The sequence below is a fragment of the Podarcis muralis genome, chromosome 3 (assembly GCF_964188315.1).
Source record: "Podarcis muralis chromosome 3, rPodMur119.hap1.1, whole genome shotgun sequence".
Taxonomy (NCBI): Eukaryota; Metazoa; Chordata; class Lepidosauria; order Squamata; family Lacertidae; genus Podarcis; species Podarcis muralis.
The window spans coordinates 59349788-59366829 of record NC_135657.1 but is presented as its reverse complement, the minus strand read 5'-3'; the positions used below and the strand labels follow the sequence as shown (position 1 = coordinate 59366829).

Here is a 17042-nt window from a genome sequence, read left to right as displayed (position 1 = left end):
GTGAGAGATATTTCCCATGCTGCCCTTGATCAGAGGCATTATGCTTCTGCGTACAAGTTGCTGGAAGCTACAGGAGGGGTGAGTGTTGTGTCCCATCCCCCCCCCCCCCAGGTCCTGGTTGCAAGCTTCCCATGGGCATCTGGTTGGCCATTCTGAGGGCAGGATGCTGGGCTAGAGGGGCCACTGGCCTGGTCCAGCAAAGCTGTTATTTTTTTCAAGCTGCTCTGTGTTTGATACAAGGAAATTCAGTGAGTTGCATGGTTCCTATTTGAGAAGGTTAGAAAGCAGCATTAAGATGCTATAAAAGCATACATTTGGTCCCATCATTGTGGTTCCTGTATTCAGTGGCCTACACACCCACCCACCCACAAAGCAGCAGTAGCAGCAGCATGGAAATTTATTCTCCATTATATACTCCCACACCACTGAAGAATGTATGTAATCAAAATGGATGGGACAAATTATGTAGAACCATATTGATTTCAATTGACACTGCAGGAAGGGCGACAGTTGGATAGGAAAGACCCATGTGTCTCACGGAGTAGTGATATTCATATGAGCTGCTCCCAGCACCATGGGATTACACAATGAGAGAAGTTCAATGGGTGGCATTTCATCTGAAGGGGCAAGTTGGTCCTAGACCAAGATGAGAAGAGGCCATTTGTGAAGCAATTCCCACACTGCTGACAGAATAATGCAAACTGAATCTATACCTTTGCTTAATTTGTAAAATTAAAGTGCCTTCAACCTTTCTACTTTTTGTTGCTGCTGCTCTGTTCCCTTGCACTTCACAGCTACCTTCAAAAAAAAAAAAGCCCTATTCATTCATCTTCTCAGTAAGAAAACCTATATAATTAGAAACTGAACTCTTCAAACCCAGGGATAGTGAAAGAAGTGACATGCAAAATTACATCCTCAGGAAGAGTAAAGGAAAATGCAATATAGAAATACTTGGTCATCTTACATCACTTAGTAATCTGCATCAAAGTGATCCAAAGTACATACTGCTCACTGTGTATGAGCCAATGACAGATGCATGTTTGCCCAAAGTGCATGTCTTTATCAGCACCTGGTGCAGCCTAAAAATATATCTGGACAGCAGGAGTGTGACAACACAAATTTTAGTTAATTATTAACTGAACAAGATGGTGACATTTAGCTGGTTTTTATTGTAATGTGTAATGTTTAATTTTCCTGTTTCAGTATTTATCTGTTTCCCAATTCGAGGGTCCAGCTAGAGAGCAGAGTTGAGATGAAGATTAATATGATGATGAGGGCATTTGTTTCTGGTACAGTGGTACCTTTGGTTACAAACTTAATTCGTTCTGGAGGTCCGTTCTTTAGCTAATGGGGCCTCCTAAACTGCCGCTGTGCCACCGGAGCGCGATTTCTGTTCTCATCCTGAGGTAAAGTTCTTAACCCGAGGTACTACTTCTGGGTTAGTGGAGTCTGTAACCCAAAGTGTTTGTAACCTGAGGTGTTTGTAACCCGAAGTACCACTGTAGTTCCTTTGACTCCACACTTTCACACACAAGTATCATTTGCATGTGTATTGGTTTAATTCATTGATGCCATGCCCTTTTTGACATCGCAGTAATGCCACACATTTCTGTTCCTGCTGCTGCTGCTTTTCCCTGAAAGATCCTACAGATCCTAGGTGTAGCCATATGACCAAGATTGGGTCACATGGGTAAGAAATACATCTTCCTAAGGGCTCCTCTGTTTCCCTGTGTAGATTCCCCATTTTATTTTGCAAACAGCTTTGCAGTCTTTCGACTTGGTTGTTACTTATCAGCTCAATAAACATGTGCTTGCTTCAATTACCCTACTTGATTATAATATTTTAGGCCCATGGTCTATGTTTAATCTTACTACAGTGAATAGATGTTCTTACTACTGATTAACCAGCAAGCCACTCATCTAAAAGCACCAATCATATTTAACAAACTGTTGAAGAACAATTTCCTAAAACTGCATATTTTACAAGAAAATACTTTTAAGAATTGTTTTAACTGTGAGCTGCTCTAAAAGTCTGGATTAATAGAGTGGGGTATAAATATCTGTAATAAGGAAATACATTCATAAATAAATAAACTTCATGCCTAGGAGTAGGTATCCTTGAATCATAGATATGATGTTGATAACAACAATGAATGTCAAAGTATTCAACTAAGAGTATTGGAAGAGATTAGGAATCTGTGAACCTCCTGTGAACCTCCTGATAAGATCTGCCAGTGGAAGCCCATACAAGGGATTCTGCTAGTGCAGATGGGCTTTCCCTCCTCCTCCACCACCCCCTCAGATTGACTGGGGGGGGGGGCACTTGGGAGAACACATGAAATATTGCCCAGGGGAAGCAGAGGTGATAGCCTTCAATCAAGCAACCAGAAATGCTTGTGCTAACAGAACAATATATTTAGTGCTACATTGAAGTTCTTCCTTAGTTTCACTTACAACTCATCCAGGCTTCCTTTTGTGCTGTGTTTCAAGGCACAGGTCCAGGCTTTAAAGCTCCATGTCCAAGCGGGTTTTCTGCGGATTGCCATTTGCTCCGGTTCAGAGGTAAAACACAAGTTTTATTGGGAAAAGGACAAAACAGAACCCTCTCGGACATGGCTCAAAAAAAGTCTGGATGAGCCCCTCATTCCCACTGTGCAATCAGTGCTACTTCTATTAAGTCATGACTAATTTATCACGTTGATTTCAATGGAAGCACAATGAAACTAAATAGAAAAATTGCCCCTCTACTCTTCTCTCATCAGGGACAAATGATCAGCAGATATCTGTATACAGAAATGTAGGATTCAAGCCTTGGTATTTTGTGTGACCTGCAGTTGAGCATTTCTTTTTTAGGTGAGAAAGTATCAGTCTGAGTACCAGGCATTCCCTATCTTTGCTTCAATTAAAAAAGAACTCAGTACAATGCAAAACATATAAAGCTGAGGTGTGAAGTTGACTTGTTTGTGCTAACCATAGTTAAGTTTCATCAGTTTGTCCACTTCAAATGACTTGGTAAGATGTGGTTAAACCTAAAACAGAAATAAATGCTTCCATACTCTTCCTTGCAACCACACCAGGGGGAATGTGCTGTCCCAATTCCTGCCTAGGATCATTCTCCAAAGGCTAAACTGTGCTTTAGTATTATGTCTGAGCAGCTCAACTGAACAAAATTCCCAAGGAAGTTTACTGGTTCCACTGCTGTTTTCTTTTTGGCACACAATGGAAATTTGCTGCTTTCAGCAGTCTGTTTAAGGTTTTTTTTTAATGCTGTTCTTTGGATGTTGACTGTTATGTTTGTTGTGAATCTTACTGTGTTTTTAGTTTGATTGCATACAGTTAATTTGGGATATGCTGGTTTTTGAAGTTTGTGTTATTTTGAATGCCACCTTATGTACACTTTTTTAGAAATGTTGGCTAGAAATTTGACTCCTACCATTTATCCCCTTCCTACAAATAATCCTATATAACTTTTCGGCATTTCATTTTCTTCCCTGAGGTAAGTTGTTGTTGTTGGGGTTTTTTTGTTTTGTTTTTTTGGCAAGACACTTAATCCCTGTTTTCCAGGAAAGTAGGTAAAATCCTAGGAATGAAGGTAGGAATTGCAAAAACGGCAGCATTTCTAACATGACAAACTGTAATGTTGTTAAGTCCATGGAGGAGTTTCTTCATTATTTTCGGTGAATGATAGAATGCAGATACTATGATTAAGCTCTTCTTCCATATTTAAGATGACCTGTTGCCAGTTTTATTCTGATTCAGCAACTGGACAATTTTCTTTACAGTTTTGATGTCCGGGCTCTTCTGGTTTACAATTCTTCCAGCAATGTAAGTTTAGAAAAGCATATGATAGAGAAGAAACTCAAAAGCAGCAATGAGACTATGGGAAATGGCTTGAAACTTGATAAAGTGGATGTTAATCCAATTGGTAAGTAAAAAAGCTTCACCTTTGCGGTTCTCTGTGTTTTGGTTGCCTAATAAAAATTACTATTCTTCCAACATGTTTCTATTCACTGTGTAAGAAAAGTTTGCTTTTTAAAACATGAAAAACCTATTGAAAGTGCTGTTTCAGATTATGCTCTTATAAAAAATGTGTTTAAAGTAGTGAACTGTGATCAAACAAATTAGGTCATAGTATTAATAGCACCATTGAACCAAAACTGCTGATTCATTAAAAAAACTCTTCTTTAGTCTGAGGAAAGACCAAAAAAAAATTGTTTTGCATTGCTAAGATGTTTTTAACCATATATACTTTCTTAAGAGAGAGAAAATGAACAAATACTTCAGACTTTAACATGTTGTGTTTTATTGTATTACAGTTGGCATTCCATATAATTCAGATTGTAATACAATATAAGAAATAAATGCAGCAATAAAAATAAAAGTAAAGATCAATGTGAATATTTAATGTGGACATGCCACAGGCCACCTGAATGAAGTTCATGACCATTAGAAGCCTACAGACCACAATTTGTGTAACCTTGATGTAGATATTTATGAATTTTGGATTATGGGTGAATCCAGTTCCAAAGTTGGTCACATATGTGTGTCTAGGCATTTCTCCCTTGATTTTGAAGGGTAAATATTGCAGGATTTTAGGCTTATGTGTATCACAGATAAGCATGTGCATGTGTACATCATGGGCATACATCATGGGATGGTAACAGTGAACTTGAGAAGGATTAGAATGAGCAATCTCAGGACTTCACTGTATATTCAGTTGATACAGTTTGCCATCCTTCTGAATAGGGCCTTTGTTAATTCATGAATAGCTGTGCACAACTGAGTTATACAGTCTGTCAGTCACCAGTTATTTACCTCTAAATTCATGCAGTCCAAGCATTACATTTTGAATATTGCAAAGTACCAATTCAGGAATAAGGAAACTGAAAATTATTTGAAGAACTTCAATATTGATTTAGAAAATCCAGATGAATGATTTATCAGATTATAAATTAGCTTTAAATGGGAGAATTCTGTTGTACAGTTACTTATTTTTCAAGCTCTTTGTTTTATATCACTCACCAATGGGAAAAGTGTGGAGCTTATATTCTGCAATATCTGTAAACACAGGTGTCTGTCACAATTGCTGATTCAGGTAGCTTTTTATAGGTTAAAAAATGGCAGTATAAAAGAATCAGAATGAGCCTAATTTAAGACAGAGAGAGTGAGCGATTTTGTTGTTCTGCATCATTGTTTTCATTCTATTTTGTAGAAAAATGCGAGAGGGAAGAATACCCACTAAATTATTTGTGGACAGAAACCAGACCAACAGTGACTGACTTCACACCCTGCCAAGGCAGCTCTACTCAGAATGCATCAAGAACATGGTAAGAGCTCAAAAATTGCACAATGAGTAGTGGTGAAAGAAAGCTGTAGTGATTTAGAATACAGTTAGCTATAAATGATGGACTGCATAAACATTACCATGGAAGAAAGCAGGGACAAAACATAGGTAGTACTTTTAAGGTCTATCATAGATATATATTTTACCTGCATCCTGTATATGATCCAGTACTGTACATTTCTGCACCATTGATTTTATGTAATGCTTATGAACAGAGTTTCTAAAATACATGACTTACAGTTTATTAGATTGTACACTGGTCGAGAATTGCTGTTCCCTGGGCTGGATGCAGCCTCTAGGCATCCCAATCTGGCCCACAGTCTCACCTCCTCCATAATTAGGCTAAACAGCACGGGTAGGCATTTTCAGAGAGGGAAGATTAATCTTCCCCATGCGCTGTAACCTGCCACCCACAATGGAAATCCCCCATGCATGTTTGAGGTTTGAAAATACATACTTTGAAGTCAATAATAGACTATTTTCAAGCTTAATTCATACTCATGTAGACTACAGGTGGGGAGAGAAGAGTTAAATTTCTCCTTTCCATGTGCTAACACACACACACACACACACACACACACACACACACACTTTGATAATCTCCCTGCATGGCAATTGGACTTTAAAACAGCTCCTGTTGGGTCTAATCTAAGGCTGTTGGGGGGAGGGAAGGAAAGAGGGGTTGGTCTTTGTGAAGAGTGTGACTGGGGGTAGGGAGGGTTACTTGTTCCCTTCCCAACAGTAGTCTACATGAATATTCCCACCCCCAGCATTTAGGCTTAAAAAAGTTGAACTGTTTATATCAAGCCCAGTTGTGAGGAGGCGTCTATATATGAGCATGTATGGATGGATTTAAATATGTATGTACTGTCCACGTGTGAACTTTGTGTGTGCTTTATGCATGTACCTAGTTCTGCAAATATGTTTGGACTGCGCTTGTATGCGTACCAGCTCTGACCCATCCATTTTGCCGCCACCCCCATTGGCATGCAGCCCCTGAAAGTCTTGCCACCAGGGAGTATGTCCTTCATCTTGAAAACCATTCCCTACCCTATGGTAGAATAAATAAAGCCATTCTGTTGGAGTTAAAATTAATGCATAACAAACCCATTTCATTAGAGCTTATATTCTTGGCTAATATAACAATTCCCAGCTCCAGAAATATGCCTTTAATTTTCATGAGCTGAGTTCATACCAATCTAATGTTTCAGAGTAATCCTTAGTAATAATAATAATAATATCATCAGCATCAGGTTTATTCCCCATACTGGGCCCAACATTTTGAACAGCAACATATTGAACATCATTTGCTTGAAGTTTTCCCAAAGTGCTGAAAAGAATCACAGAAGATAAAGGATTGAGCTAATGTTCCTTGATTGCCGTTTCCTTGAAGCACAAAGTAGTATGTGAAGTGATACAAAACAGGAGCAACGAAGTGAGGATGCACAGGATCTGGGCACATCCAGTTTTTGAATAGCAGAACTATAAGATGCTAGAATAGAGCTTTCCAAACTGTGTGTCGCGACACGTTAGTGTATCGGCTGCAGTGTGTAGGTGTGTCACGCAAACGCTCCCCACGCTCCTCCCAGGGCTGGAAAGGGGTTAGTTTAACCTCCGGTTCGCTAGTAAAACTGAATTACTGTGTCACAAAATGATGCAAGTCTAAAAAGTGTGTCACCAACATGAAAAGTTTGGAAGTTTAGAAAATACAACTTCTGTACCCTGTTGTTCCAAACAATGTTGTTACTATGATCATGCTTGTTTTATTTTTATTTTTAGCTTTCTAAATCTAGGCAATTACACATCATATTGGGGTGCTCCTGACCTTAGAAACTGCACAGGCAAGTTTTTTGGTTTTCGTTATATAATGAATTTAATTTTGAAGCATTATTATAGACCTTGGTTACTAGACTCTCTGGCTTTTTGAAGTACTTTGCTGAAGAAGTATGAGTGCTTTCCTAAAGTCTAAGGCAGGGGTGGGAGAACCTTTCTTGAACAAGGGTCAAATTCCCTCTTGATCAACCTCTGGGAGGTGCTTGCCAGTGGTGGGTGGGGCCACTCCACATTGTCTCACACACATACAGCATAAACAAACTCACACGCACACCTAGATGTACAGCACTGACATACGCATGCATACACACATTTAGCACATATACAGATACTCCCCTGTGCCAGGAAATAGGCTTTTTTGTGGGGGGGTTTTGTGGGTTCCCCCCCATAAATGGAAGTCTGCTTTCAAGATCAGTTATGTGTGTGAGGGGGAGGTGTTTTCAGTGGGTGATCACAGTTCATGCAGAAGGTGCTCTAATTCCCACCTCCCAAAAAAACAATACCACCCCCATGTTGCAATTAAGCGTGGGAGAAGGCTTGAGACAAATTTTCAAGCCCTAAAACCTGCATGGAGGGGAGATGAGGATGGGGGTACTGCAGGCCTGAATCAGTCCATGAGCCACCAATTCCCCACCCATGGTCTAAGTCAGGCATGGGCAAACTTGGCCCTCCAGCTGTTTTGGGACTACAATTCCCAACATCTCTAGCTTACAGGACCAGTGGTCAGGGATGATGGGAACTGTAGTCCCAAAACAGCTGGAGGGCCAAGTTTGCCCATGCCTGGTCCATAATTCAGCACAGAGTTATGTGGCTTAAGTTAAATGTTTCCCGTGGTTTTAGTCACACTTAATTTCAACATAATCACCTACAGCTCCAGATTCACAACCTAGATCTGGATCAATACACAATGCAAATCACTTTCTTTATGTTATATTCTCTTGTAGTCTGGTACAGAATGCTTTACATTTCAGTTGAGCCCCCCCCCCCCCCCCGGGACTGTTTTTTATTAAGATTTTGTTTTGTGTGTGCTTTTCAGATAATGCAGCTGATATAGCCAATCAGCTTCTGAATCTGACAGGAGAAGGGCAGCAGCTGACTTCAGACAAAGTCAATGATGTCATCCAGAAGCTAAAAAAAATTGTGAATGATGAAGAAATCAATGAATCCCTGGGTTCTACTGTGGTCACAATATTTTCTAATATCCTGACCAGTTCTGATAGTGTTTTGGCAGCATCGTCTTCTGAGTAAGTGTTCCTTGAAAGACAACAGAAAAAGAGTGGCTTATAAGAACATTTATTTGCAAGATACCCCCCACCAAAGGATATTTGTCTTTCATAAATTCATAGTGCACAAGGGACACATACTGTATTCAGTGTACTCATTTATTTCGATTTTTAAAAATGACTTTCCCAAGTGAAGTGAATAAAGAACTAAAACCAAATTTCAGACATACTAGTATTGGAATTCATGGGCTTGACAGTAAATCCATTATTCCGATGTTAAAAAAGCATTTGCTGGAAATGTAGCAGTTAAAAGAAACAGAAGTAATAACAAAGACAATGTGATGTGACATTGTACTAACATTGATAAATTCTCAGATCATAGATACAAACACAAAGGTGCTCCATTTAAACTGATTTAAATTGCTATAACTCATTAGCTAAAGCTAAATCCCTGTTTAGGGAAGTTTTTAATGACTGATGTCTTAATGTATTTTTAATCTCCTGTTGGAAGCCACCCAGAGTGGCTGGGGTATAAGTAATAAATAATAATAATTAGGAGCCCAATGGGAATCATAATGCAGGTAGAGAGGTGATTGCTTTCAAGAGCAGTCATGATCAGGTTACTTGGGCAACAGTAGTACATAGGGGCCCAAATGTCTCACAGGGGTTGATCAGTCTTTATTGTGTAACTAGTTAGATTATTAATAAATTCCAGCATCATTACAAATGATTAAAACATTTGTAATAAAATTGTACTCAAATTAAAGACAAGAAACTAAAGAATGCACATAAACCTTTCACCCCAGGTTTTTAAAAAGGAGGGAAGTTGCTGATAAGGAGACAGCATTGCTTCTTTGCCTGACATTGAAGGAACAGTACAAATCTGGAGCTGTGTAGCTTTGAACCCTCTTCACTCCACATCTGAAATGCAGGTGTTGAGAGACTGGCCCAAGGTGACTTCCCTAGGGTGAACCTGGGTTGTGGCTATTGGGATAGCCTATGTTTCAGGGTTTTATTGGCATTTTGAAAAATGAATGGCAGGACAATATTTACTTCCTAGTGGAACTGCTTGAACTGCAAAGACAAAAATCTTTCCTTGAGGCAGTCATGGTGTTTTTATTCTAATTGTTGTAATGATTAAAAATGATGATGATGTTCTGCTTGATTTTAGAGCTATAAAGACAATTGATGCCTTAGCACTGAAGATTCAGTTTGCAGGGCCTTCCATGAGCATCTCAACACGGAACTTGGCACTTGGTGTTTCGTCTTTGAATTCAACTTCATTCAATGGCTCCTCTTTCAGTGTTGGCCCCCAAAACAATGCTTCAGACTTTCAGGTACAGGACACATATTCAAGCACGTGCATATATCTATAATTTGGGGTCTGTTATGGATAAGTCTCCTTGTCAGGCTTGACCTTGTTCAGTGTTGAAAAGATGCTCTAATTTTGTTTTCCAGATTGGTTTTGACAAAAGTCAAGATAATTCCCTGGCTTCGGTTGCTTTACCTCCAAGCTTACTAACCCAGTTAAGTCCAGAAGAACTTGAAGCTGTATCCAGAGCTCAGTTTACTTTTTTCAATAAAAATGGACTCTTCCAGGTAATCATGAACAATAATGACTTCATTTACATAAAATCAAAAGAGCCATTTAAGAATACCATGAAACACGTTGCCGTTTATTTTGTGTGATGCCAGTGAGATATTATTGATGATATCAGGCATAATATGAACACATGGAAAGTGGGATGGCTTTCATTTGACATTCATGGAGACTCTATGAGACTGGGAACTTTGAAAAACACAAAACAGGGATCACAGTTGTGTGAACAGAGCCCTCCAAGCTTACAGTTGTTAAGCACAAGGATTCTTTCCGGGACAAACTAAATGTCATCTTAATTGTGTGACTGCAGTTATATGTAAGTTCTCAATAATGTAAATTGCATCTGCAGCTGGTTCTGGGCAACTGCAGGAGGTCCCCCTCCCCCTTCTCTCTCCCTCCAGCAGAGGTCCAAACAAAAAATGCCCTGCAGCCTCTGTTTAGTAACTTAAATCCCATTGGTTTATATATGTCTACTGAAAGTTAGGGTTGCCAAACGTCTGAAATTTCCCAGACATAGCCAGAATACTGCAGTGTCTTGGAGGAAATGGCTGAAATGTCCAGGAAAATCCGGACGTATAGTAACCAATGTCGGAAGCTTAGATTTTGGCAAGATTCCTTTAAAAAAGCTCAAAAACTTGAAGGGTTTTTTGTGTGGCTTTTTGTTTGTTTGTTTTGGAAATTTTGTCAAAAATGCTCAACAACCTTTTGAGATACAGGAACCCTACTGTAAGCATGACTTCTAAAAATGAAATGCTTTAAAAAAAACACGTATGTTTAAATTGCATTTATCTATGCAATTAGGATCACATGTATTTTGTGCCTGAGACCATATAATGAATGTGAAGTTGAGCAGATATGATCTGCTTTATGCCATATAGTGATATAATGTCTAAATAGAGCATCCAACATAGACCCACTGAAATGAATGGAGTTAAGTTGGCCATGCCTATTGATTCTAGTGAGTCTGTTCAGAGTATGATATGGTTGCATCCAGCCCTACGTATCCACTGGGAATAAAAATAATAATAACTGGTCCTGGATTATAATGATATGGTTTTCAATATACCTCTGATGCCACTAAATTCAGTTTAACTATGGCAATTTGAGGGATAGAGTGTTCTTAAAATAAGTTATTTGGAAGGTTCTCTTGCCTTAAAAATGCAGATAAGAATTGCTGAGTTTTAGTAAAGTCTCAGCAAAAACGTCTTTTACATTGCAATGAAGCTCTGCTCAAGAAAGAAGCTTTGTTTTTCAATGAGCAGCTTGTTTCCTATAAATCATTTCAAATGACCTTTGCCTCCAGTGCATCCGCAGCAGAACTCTGCAGCATTGTGTTGGAATATTTTATTGTGCTTTTTATTGGCACTGAGGCTAGATATTAAGCATAATCTAGCCTGGCAAATCACTATGACCCACTATGCCTTCCTAAATATTCCCAACAATATCTATAGAGTCTCTGCATTTTAAAAATAATGTAATGACAACAAAGAAAGTTATGGTGAACAGGAAAATCAGGGTCCTATAACTGTTGAGGGAAATGTTGTTATGTCATGGTAACATATAATTAATTTCAGGTGCAATCTTCCCTCCTCCCTTTTACATTCTTCTTTATTTTACAATAGGGAAATAAACTATGACCGCTTCAGGGATAGTATATTTTTCTCTTTGATTTGGGGGCATGTCGGGAGACTGAGAAAGCTATGTATCCTTTGTATCTATGCTTTCTGCCAGCACACTCTCAGGGTTGTGGGGGGGGGGGGAGGAAACATTTGACAGAAAATCTCTGATTTCTCTCCTCACCCTCAGAGAGTGATATCTGATGCTTTCTATGGCCCCTTGGATGCCCTCCTAGGGACCATAGTAACTCTATACCTAGGGTCTTTGGGCTCAGACACAGCCCTTTGAGCATATTACGGTTCCTTGCCCTCCTAATTTTCCCATATTGTGGTGGGTTGGAAGTGTTTTGTATGGTAGCCTGCTTTCTTTGTGTTTTATGAGGGGTTTGTGTGTTTGGGGCTGGTTCTGACCATTACCAGTTTTTCTGGAGGTTTTTCCCCCCTGGTGCTCACAACAGTTTCTTTGATTTTCAAATGTGTCCCTAAGACCAAAAAACGGTTGGGTATTCCTTCTCTAACTATAGTTTAGCACTACATGCATGAGCAGCAGCAGCCTCAAGATCATATACACTTTCCTTTCTTCCTGAAGCAGATCCATGCATCCCCTTCCACTTTTAATCCACCTAGTGTTCCCTGTTTAGTCCTCACTTGAAAGAACTCTGGCTAATTTTGCATATGGATTGCCCAAACTATTGCGGACTGATCCTTGGTTTATGACCTGTTAACAAACCATAGTTTAAACTAATGGACATAATGGGAGACCCAAGTTAGTTTAATAGTAGAAGTGGATAGTTGCTAACTCCCTTTGGCTACATCAGAAGTCAAGAAAGGGGATCCAGCTTTCTGCTGGATGGTGCTAAATTATGACTTAGTAATGCATGTGGAATAGGACAGTAGGTCATCATTCTATTTGTGCAAGGTAAATATTTGCTATTATTTTACTTGGTGAAGGTAGGAGGACCTTCAGGGAAGAAGGAGAACAACAACAGGAAAATGTGAACAGTGCTTTTCAAATATTTGTATAGAAGTCTCAAAATTTCTAGAGGGATTTCAAACATTTGAGAAAAATACTTCCAAAGTTGACATTTGAGTTTAAAAAGTGTTCTTGTGTGTGGCAACGGTGCAACTTTTCTCTTTATTATGCTAGACATCATCTCTCATCTATGTAGATGAGATAGCGCGCTTCTCCCCGCCACCAGCCTTCAAACCATGTCAGGGGACAGCGGGGAGGCGCAGCGCGCCTTCCCGCTGTTCCCCGACCTGGTTTGGGCTTCTGGGAAATCATATCTCTGTTATCTAGGACATTCATTGCATAGTAGCATGTACTAATAGAAGGAATAAATGCTTTATGTTACAAGCATCTTTACTGCCAAAAAATAAAGATTACCTCTTTCCCCTGGAGACTGTTTTAATAAGATAAGAAAACGATTGCGTTCTTGGTTTGGGAAGTGATCTAACTATGTCAGAATTGGATATAATCAGCATTGTTTGAGGATTAACTCTGCTTAGCCTCAGAACAAAGTGACTGAGAGAGAATTTTTTATGGAAATTATGGTACAAGCTGTCCTTATTACACTATATGTTGCAATAATAAGGGAAATAGCAACAATTTTGTGAGGAAAAGCAAAAATTTAATATTGCAAACAGGATGTTCTTATAATGAGCTACATTAAGTGTTAACATGCTGGTAATTTAAGTATTTTGGCAAAGTAAAGCAAACTCAATTACCAAGCTAATAATTTTTATTTTTATTTTTGCTGTAAACATTTAAATTGATTTTCCAAAGGATGCAGAAGCTCACACCAACTTAACTAGTTATGTGGTGGCATGCAGTATTGGCAATAGTACCATCCGTGATCTTCAGGATTCTGTGAAGATTACAATTAAGCACACAGTTAAGCAGGATAAAATCCAGGTGAGAGAACTGTATCATTTGTTTGCTTTTAAAAATCAGTAATATCACCCATAGCCAAATGAAATTAGAGGACAGTAGAAATGTGGATTTCACAAACACATGTTCTTCTGGCAAAGCTGTGGTAGCCATAATAAAGTCTATTAAATCTGTTAACATTCTCTTAACTTTTTTAAGAGCAACTCTGTACAGCTATTGTGTTTGCTGTGGCAACACTAGCATTTATTTCAGGAAACTTGTAAAGTTTGAGCAAATGAGTACATGTCCTTAAGCAACTGTGTTATGGATGCACAAGCATCCCTAAGTTTGCCCCTAAAGGGGGAAGAGCTTTGCACATTTTGCACAAATATTTCAAAAACTCTCAAGGAGAACCTGCGGTTCTCATCTGTTTGTTAATGCTATTTTTATTTTTATTTTACATGTGTAAATATCTAGAAGGCTCCTAAACCCACCTGTGTCTTTTGGGATATGAACAGAAACAGTAAGTTTTTTATTTTGGAAAATGTTCATTTATTATATTGGAAGAATAATGCAATTAATTTTTTTTCCTGCTGTTTGCAATTTCTCTAATACAATTAGCAATGTTCCAGCAACATTCTTTTCTTCAAAACCACGGTATAATAATACCTAGAGGAAACTTTCAAAACCTTAAATTCAGGTGCTCACTATATACTGTTGTTATCTGTGTCCTTATACGACCCTAAAAAAATCAATAAATAAAACATGACAAGCTTTGTGTTGAAAAATAGAAAATGAAAACTATGCTTTAACAGAGTTAATAGACACATAATTGTGCCATTTGTGGAAGAGAGGATAAGCCAAACTACTCATCACGCCCTTCTTTTTGGACCAATCATAAGCAGATTTGAGCAGATCCCACTGATTTTTCAGCGTTGGTATCACGATTATGAAGTTTCCTTCCACTGGAAATCCACTGAGCCCACCTCTCTTTTAGTCAAGCAGTTGCTAATCCCTTTTTTTCTTTTAGTAGGTTTTATATAGTAAATTAATTATTAATTTCTTATTCAAGTTGAGTCTCCTAATTTGCTGTTCTATTTTTTTTAATAATAATTTTTATTCATTTTCCAAACACATAATAAAAAAACAAACACAACACAAAACAAAAACATACAAAACATTTAAACATGTATAATTTCATACTCTTAATTTCATGCACCTTCTTTCGCCCGACTTCCCCATACCTCCCTTTCGCTGCATCCTTATTTTACAATTTTTTAGCAACCCTTTAGTCAATTTATCTGTTTAATTCCCTTTCATTAAGTTTCCTTTAATTTGTTAGTTACAGCTGTATTTCTCTGCTTCTTACCCCTTGACATCTTAACACTCCTCAATTTTACAACAGTTTTTAAGATACATTTTAAATTTCTTCCAATCCTCTTCCACTGTCTCTTTCCCCTGGTCGCGGATTCTGCCAGTCATCTCTGCCAGTCCCATAAAGTCAGTCACCTTTGTCTGCCATTCTTCCAGAGTAGGTAGTTCTTGCATCTTCCAATACTTTGCCAGAAGAATTCTTGCTGCTGTGGTAGCACTAATTTGCTGTTCTACACACTATTGTTGTGTGAGTTTTTTTAAAAAAATCTGCTTTTATTGTCGATTTTATATTATTTGTATTTTTAACAACCCTTGTAAGATGCTGTGCATGTTGTGATTGAAACTGGAATTATTCTGGTAATAACAAATAATATAATTGTTTGTCTTTCCCGATTTATCTAGAGGGCCAAGGTGGGTGGAATCCTACAGGCTGCCTTGCGCAAGCAGAATCAAATGAAAACGAGACTGTCTGCTTATGCAATCATCTCACACACTTCGGGGTGCTGATGGTAAGTGATTGTTTACCACTCCTGCTTGTTCACTGCTGCAGGGGGAAGCAGTTGCTGCCAGCCTGAACATGATCTTGCCCCACCCCTGACTTTTAAGGTCAGCACCAGAGACTGGGCTCATGGTCTTGAGAGACAGGCAGGCACTTGAGGCAAAGTGTTTTCTTTCCCCGTAGTGGCACCACAATTATGAAATATGCTTCCCCAGGATATCCACTGGAGATTAAGAAAGTGAGGAAAAATAATGGTCCTGAAAGGGGACTGAGCTGCTTTTGAAAAAAGACTGAATCCTGTGAGCATTTTTATGTAACATTCCCCACCTTCACTCCCCAAAATACGGAACGCAGTACTCGAAATTCTGAATGTCTTATTGGTCATTGACTGTAATCAAGGGATTGGTTGGTTGATACTGAATGCCTGGGGAAAGGAGTATCTCATGTTCCACTGCTGCCGCCTCCTCTGACCTGGAGATAGGAGCAAATTCTCAAAGCTATGAGTGATTAGTATAAGTTATGAAGATGAGAGAGCATCCAGCACATTACCTCTTCCCCTCCACAAAGCAGGGAAGGTTGTTTTCTTCAAATTCTCCCTAGACTTGAATGAGGAACATGGATCAAAGAGGTCTTGGCCACTGTGAGAACAGGATGCAGGACTAGATGGGACATTGGCTTGATGCAACAGACTCATCTTGCAATTTTCAGACAGTTTATTAAGAACAAGGTTTAAGAGAAATAAAAGGGAAAAGACAAAGCTGTGTGTTGAAAAAACAAAGCAACGTTTCAGGTTCAACAGATCCAGAGATAGCCCATTGTTTTCAACTACGACACCTGTCACGCCTGGCCGTTGGCCCAACAAAGTTGACTACTCCTAATCTGCCCTGTGTGGCTGCTTACATTTGGACATATGTTCTCCTCACAAGTAACATAGCATCTAGATCAAATGGATAAGGAGGAATTTTGAGAGAGAAAGGAATGCTTGCAACAGCCAGTTTTTAAGGGCTCTTGACCCAGGTAGGATCTGATTCACAGATGGTTGTGAGCAGCCAATCCTGGGAGTTGCACATAGTGTTGAAGGATAGAGGATGAAGTAATCAAGGTGTCTGTGGCAAGGACTGTCACAAGTTTAAATTACTGCCAAAGTTGTCCAGCTTCCCTTCATGACTTTTTTTTTTTTTAAAATCTTGCCCCATCAAACTACCTTTAACTGAGGTAAATAAACGGGGTGGGGATCATGTTAAATATTAAACTTTTCTTTTTTTAAAAAAAAGTCTGGCTATTTTCATAAACTGAACAAGATTTCTTAGGGTTCTTAAACCCTCTTCTCAATAATTATTTCACTTTAGCTGATATTAATATTCCATGCTTCCCGCAGTTATTCTTCTACCTAGGAAGAAAATTAGGAAGGTACATCTGATTTGATTTAGCTGATTTAAATAGGTTTTTTAAAGAGCTATAAATATTTGAAACACCAAGAGACAAAGTGTAAGAATTGTCTTTTTCTTCCCTGCACATGATTTATGGTGCATTAGAGCCACAAGGTTCAATATTGGGCTTCCGCAGGCCTAGTAATATATTAGCTCTTTTCACATCTTTCATGAATTTAAATATGAAAAATATCACAAGCCTTTCTGTTCCCTTTTCAGGCTTCTTCTGTTCTACTTTTGCATATTTGTGGGG

The 17042-nt window shown here is 38.8% G+C and overlaps 1 protein-coding gene across 3 annotated transcripts in view; it reads left to right on the top strand.

The window, feature by feature from the left end:
• Positions 1-17042, top strand: part of ADGRG6 (adhesion G protein-coupled receptor G6) — a 101384-nt gene that overhangs the window by 58928 nt on the left and 25414 nt on the right. For all 3 annotated transcript variants that reach the window (XM_028723567.2, XM_028723568.2, XM_077925938.1), the window contains 9 exons: positions 3783-3925; positions 5213-5327; positions 7124-7185; positions 8214-8421; positions 9572-9737; positions 9859-9999; positions 13403-13531; positions 13964-14009; positions 15263-15369. In XM_028723567.2, the coding sequence (XP_028579400.1) occupies positions 3783-3925; positions 5213-5327; positions 7124-7185; positions 8214-8421; positions 9572-9737; positions 9859-9999; positions 13403-13531; positions 13964-14009; positions 15263-15369 (1117 nt within the window). The remainder of the gene's footprint in view (positions 1-3782; positions 3926-5212; positions 5328-7123; positions 7186-8213; positions 8422-9571; positions 9738-9858; positions 10000-13402; positions 13532-13963; positions 14010-15262; positions 15370-17042) is intronic.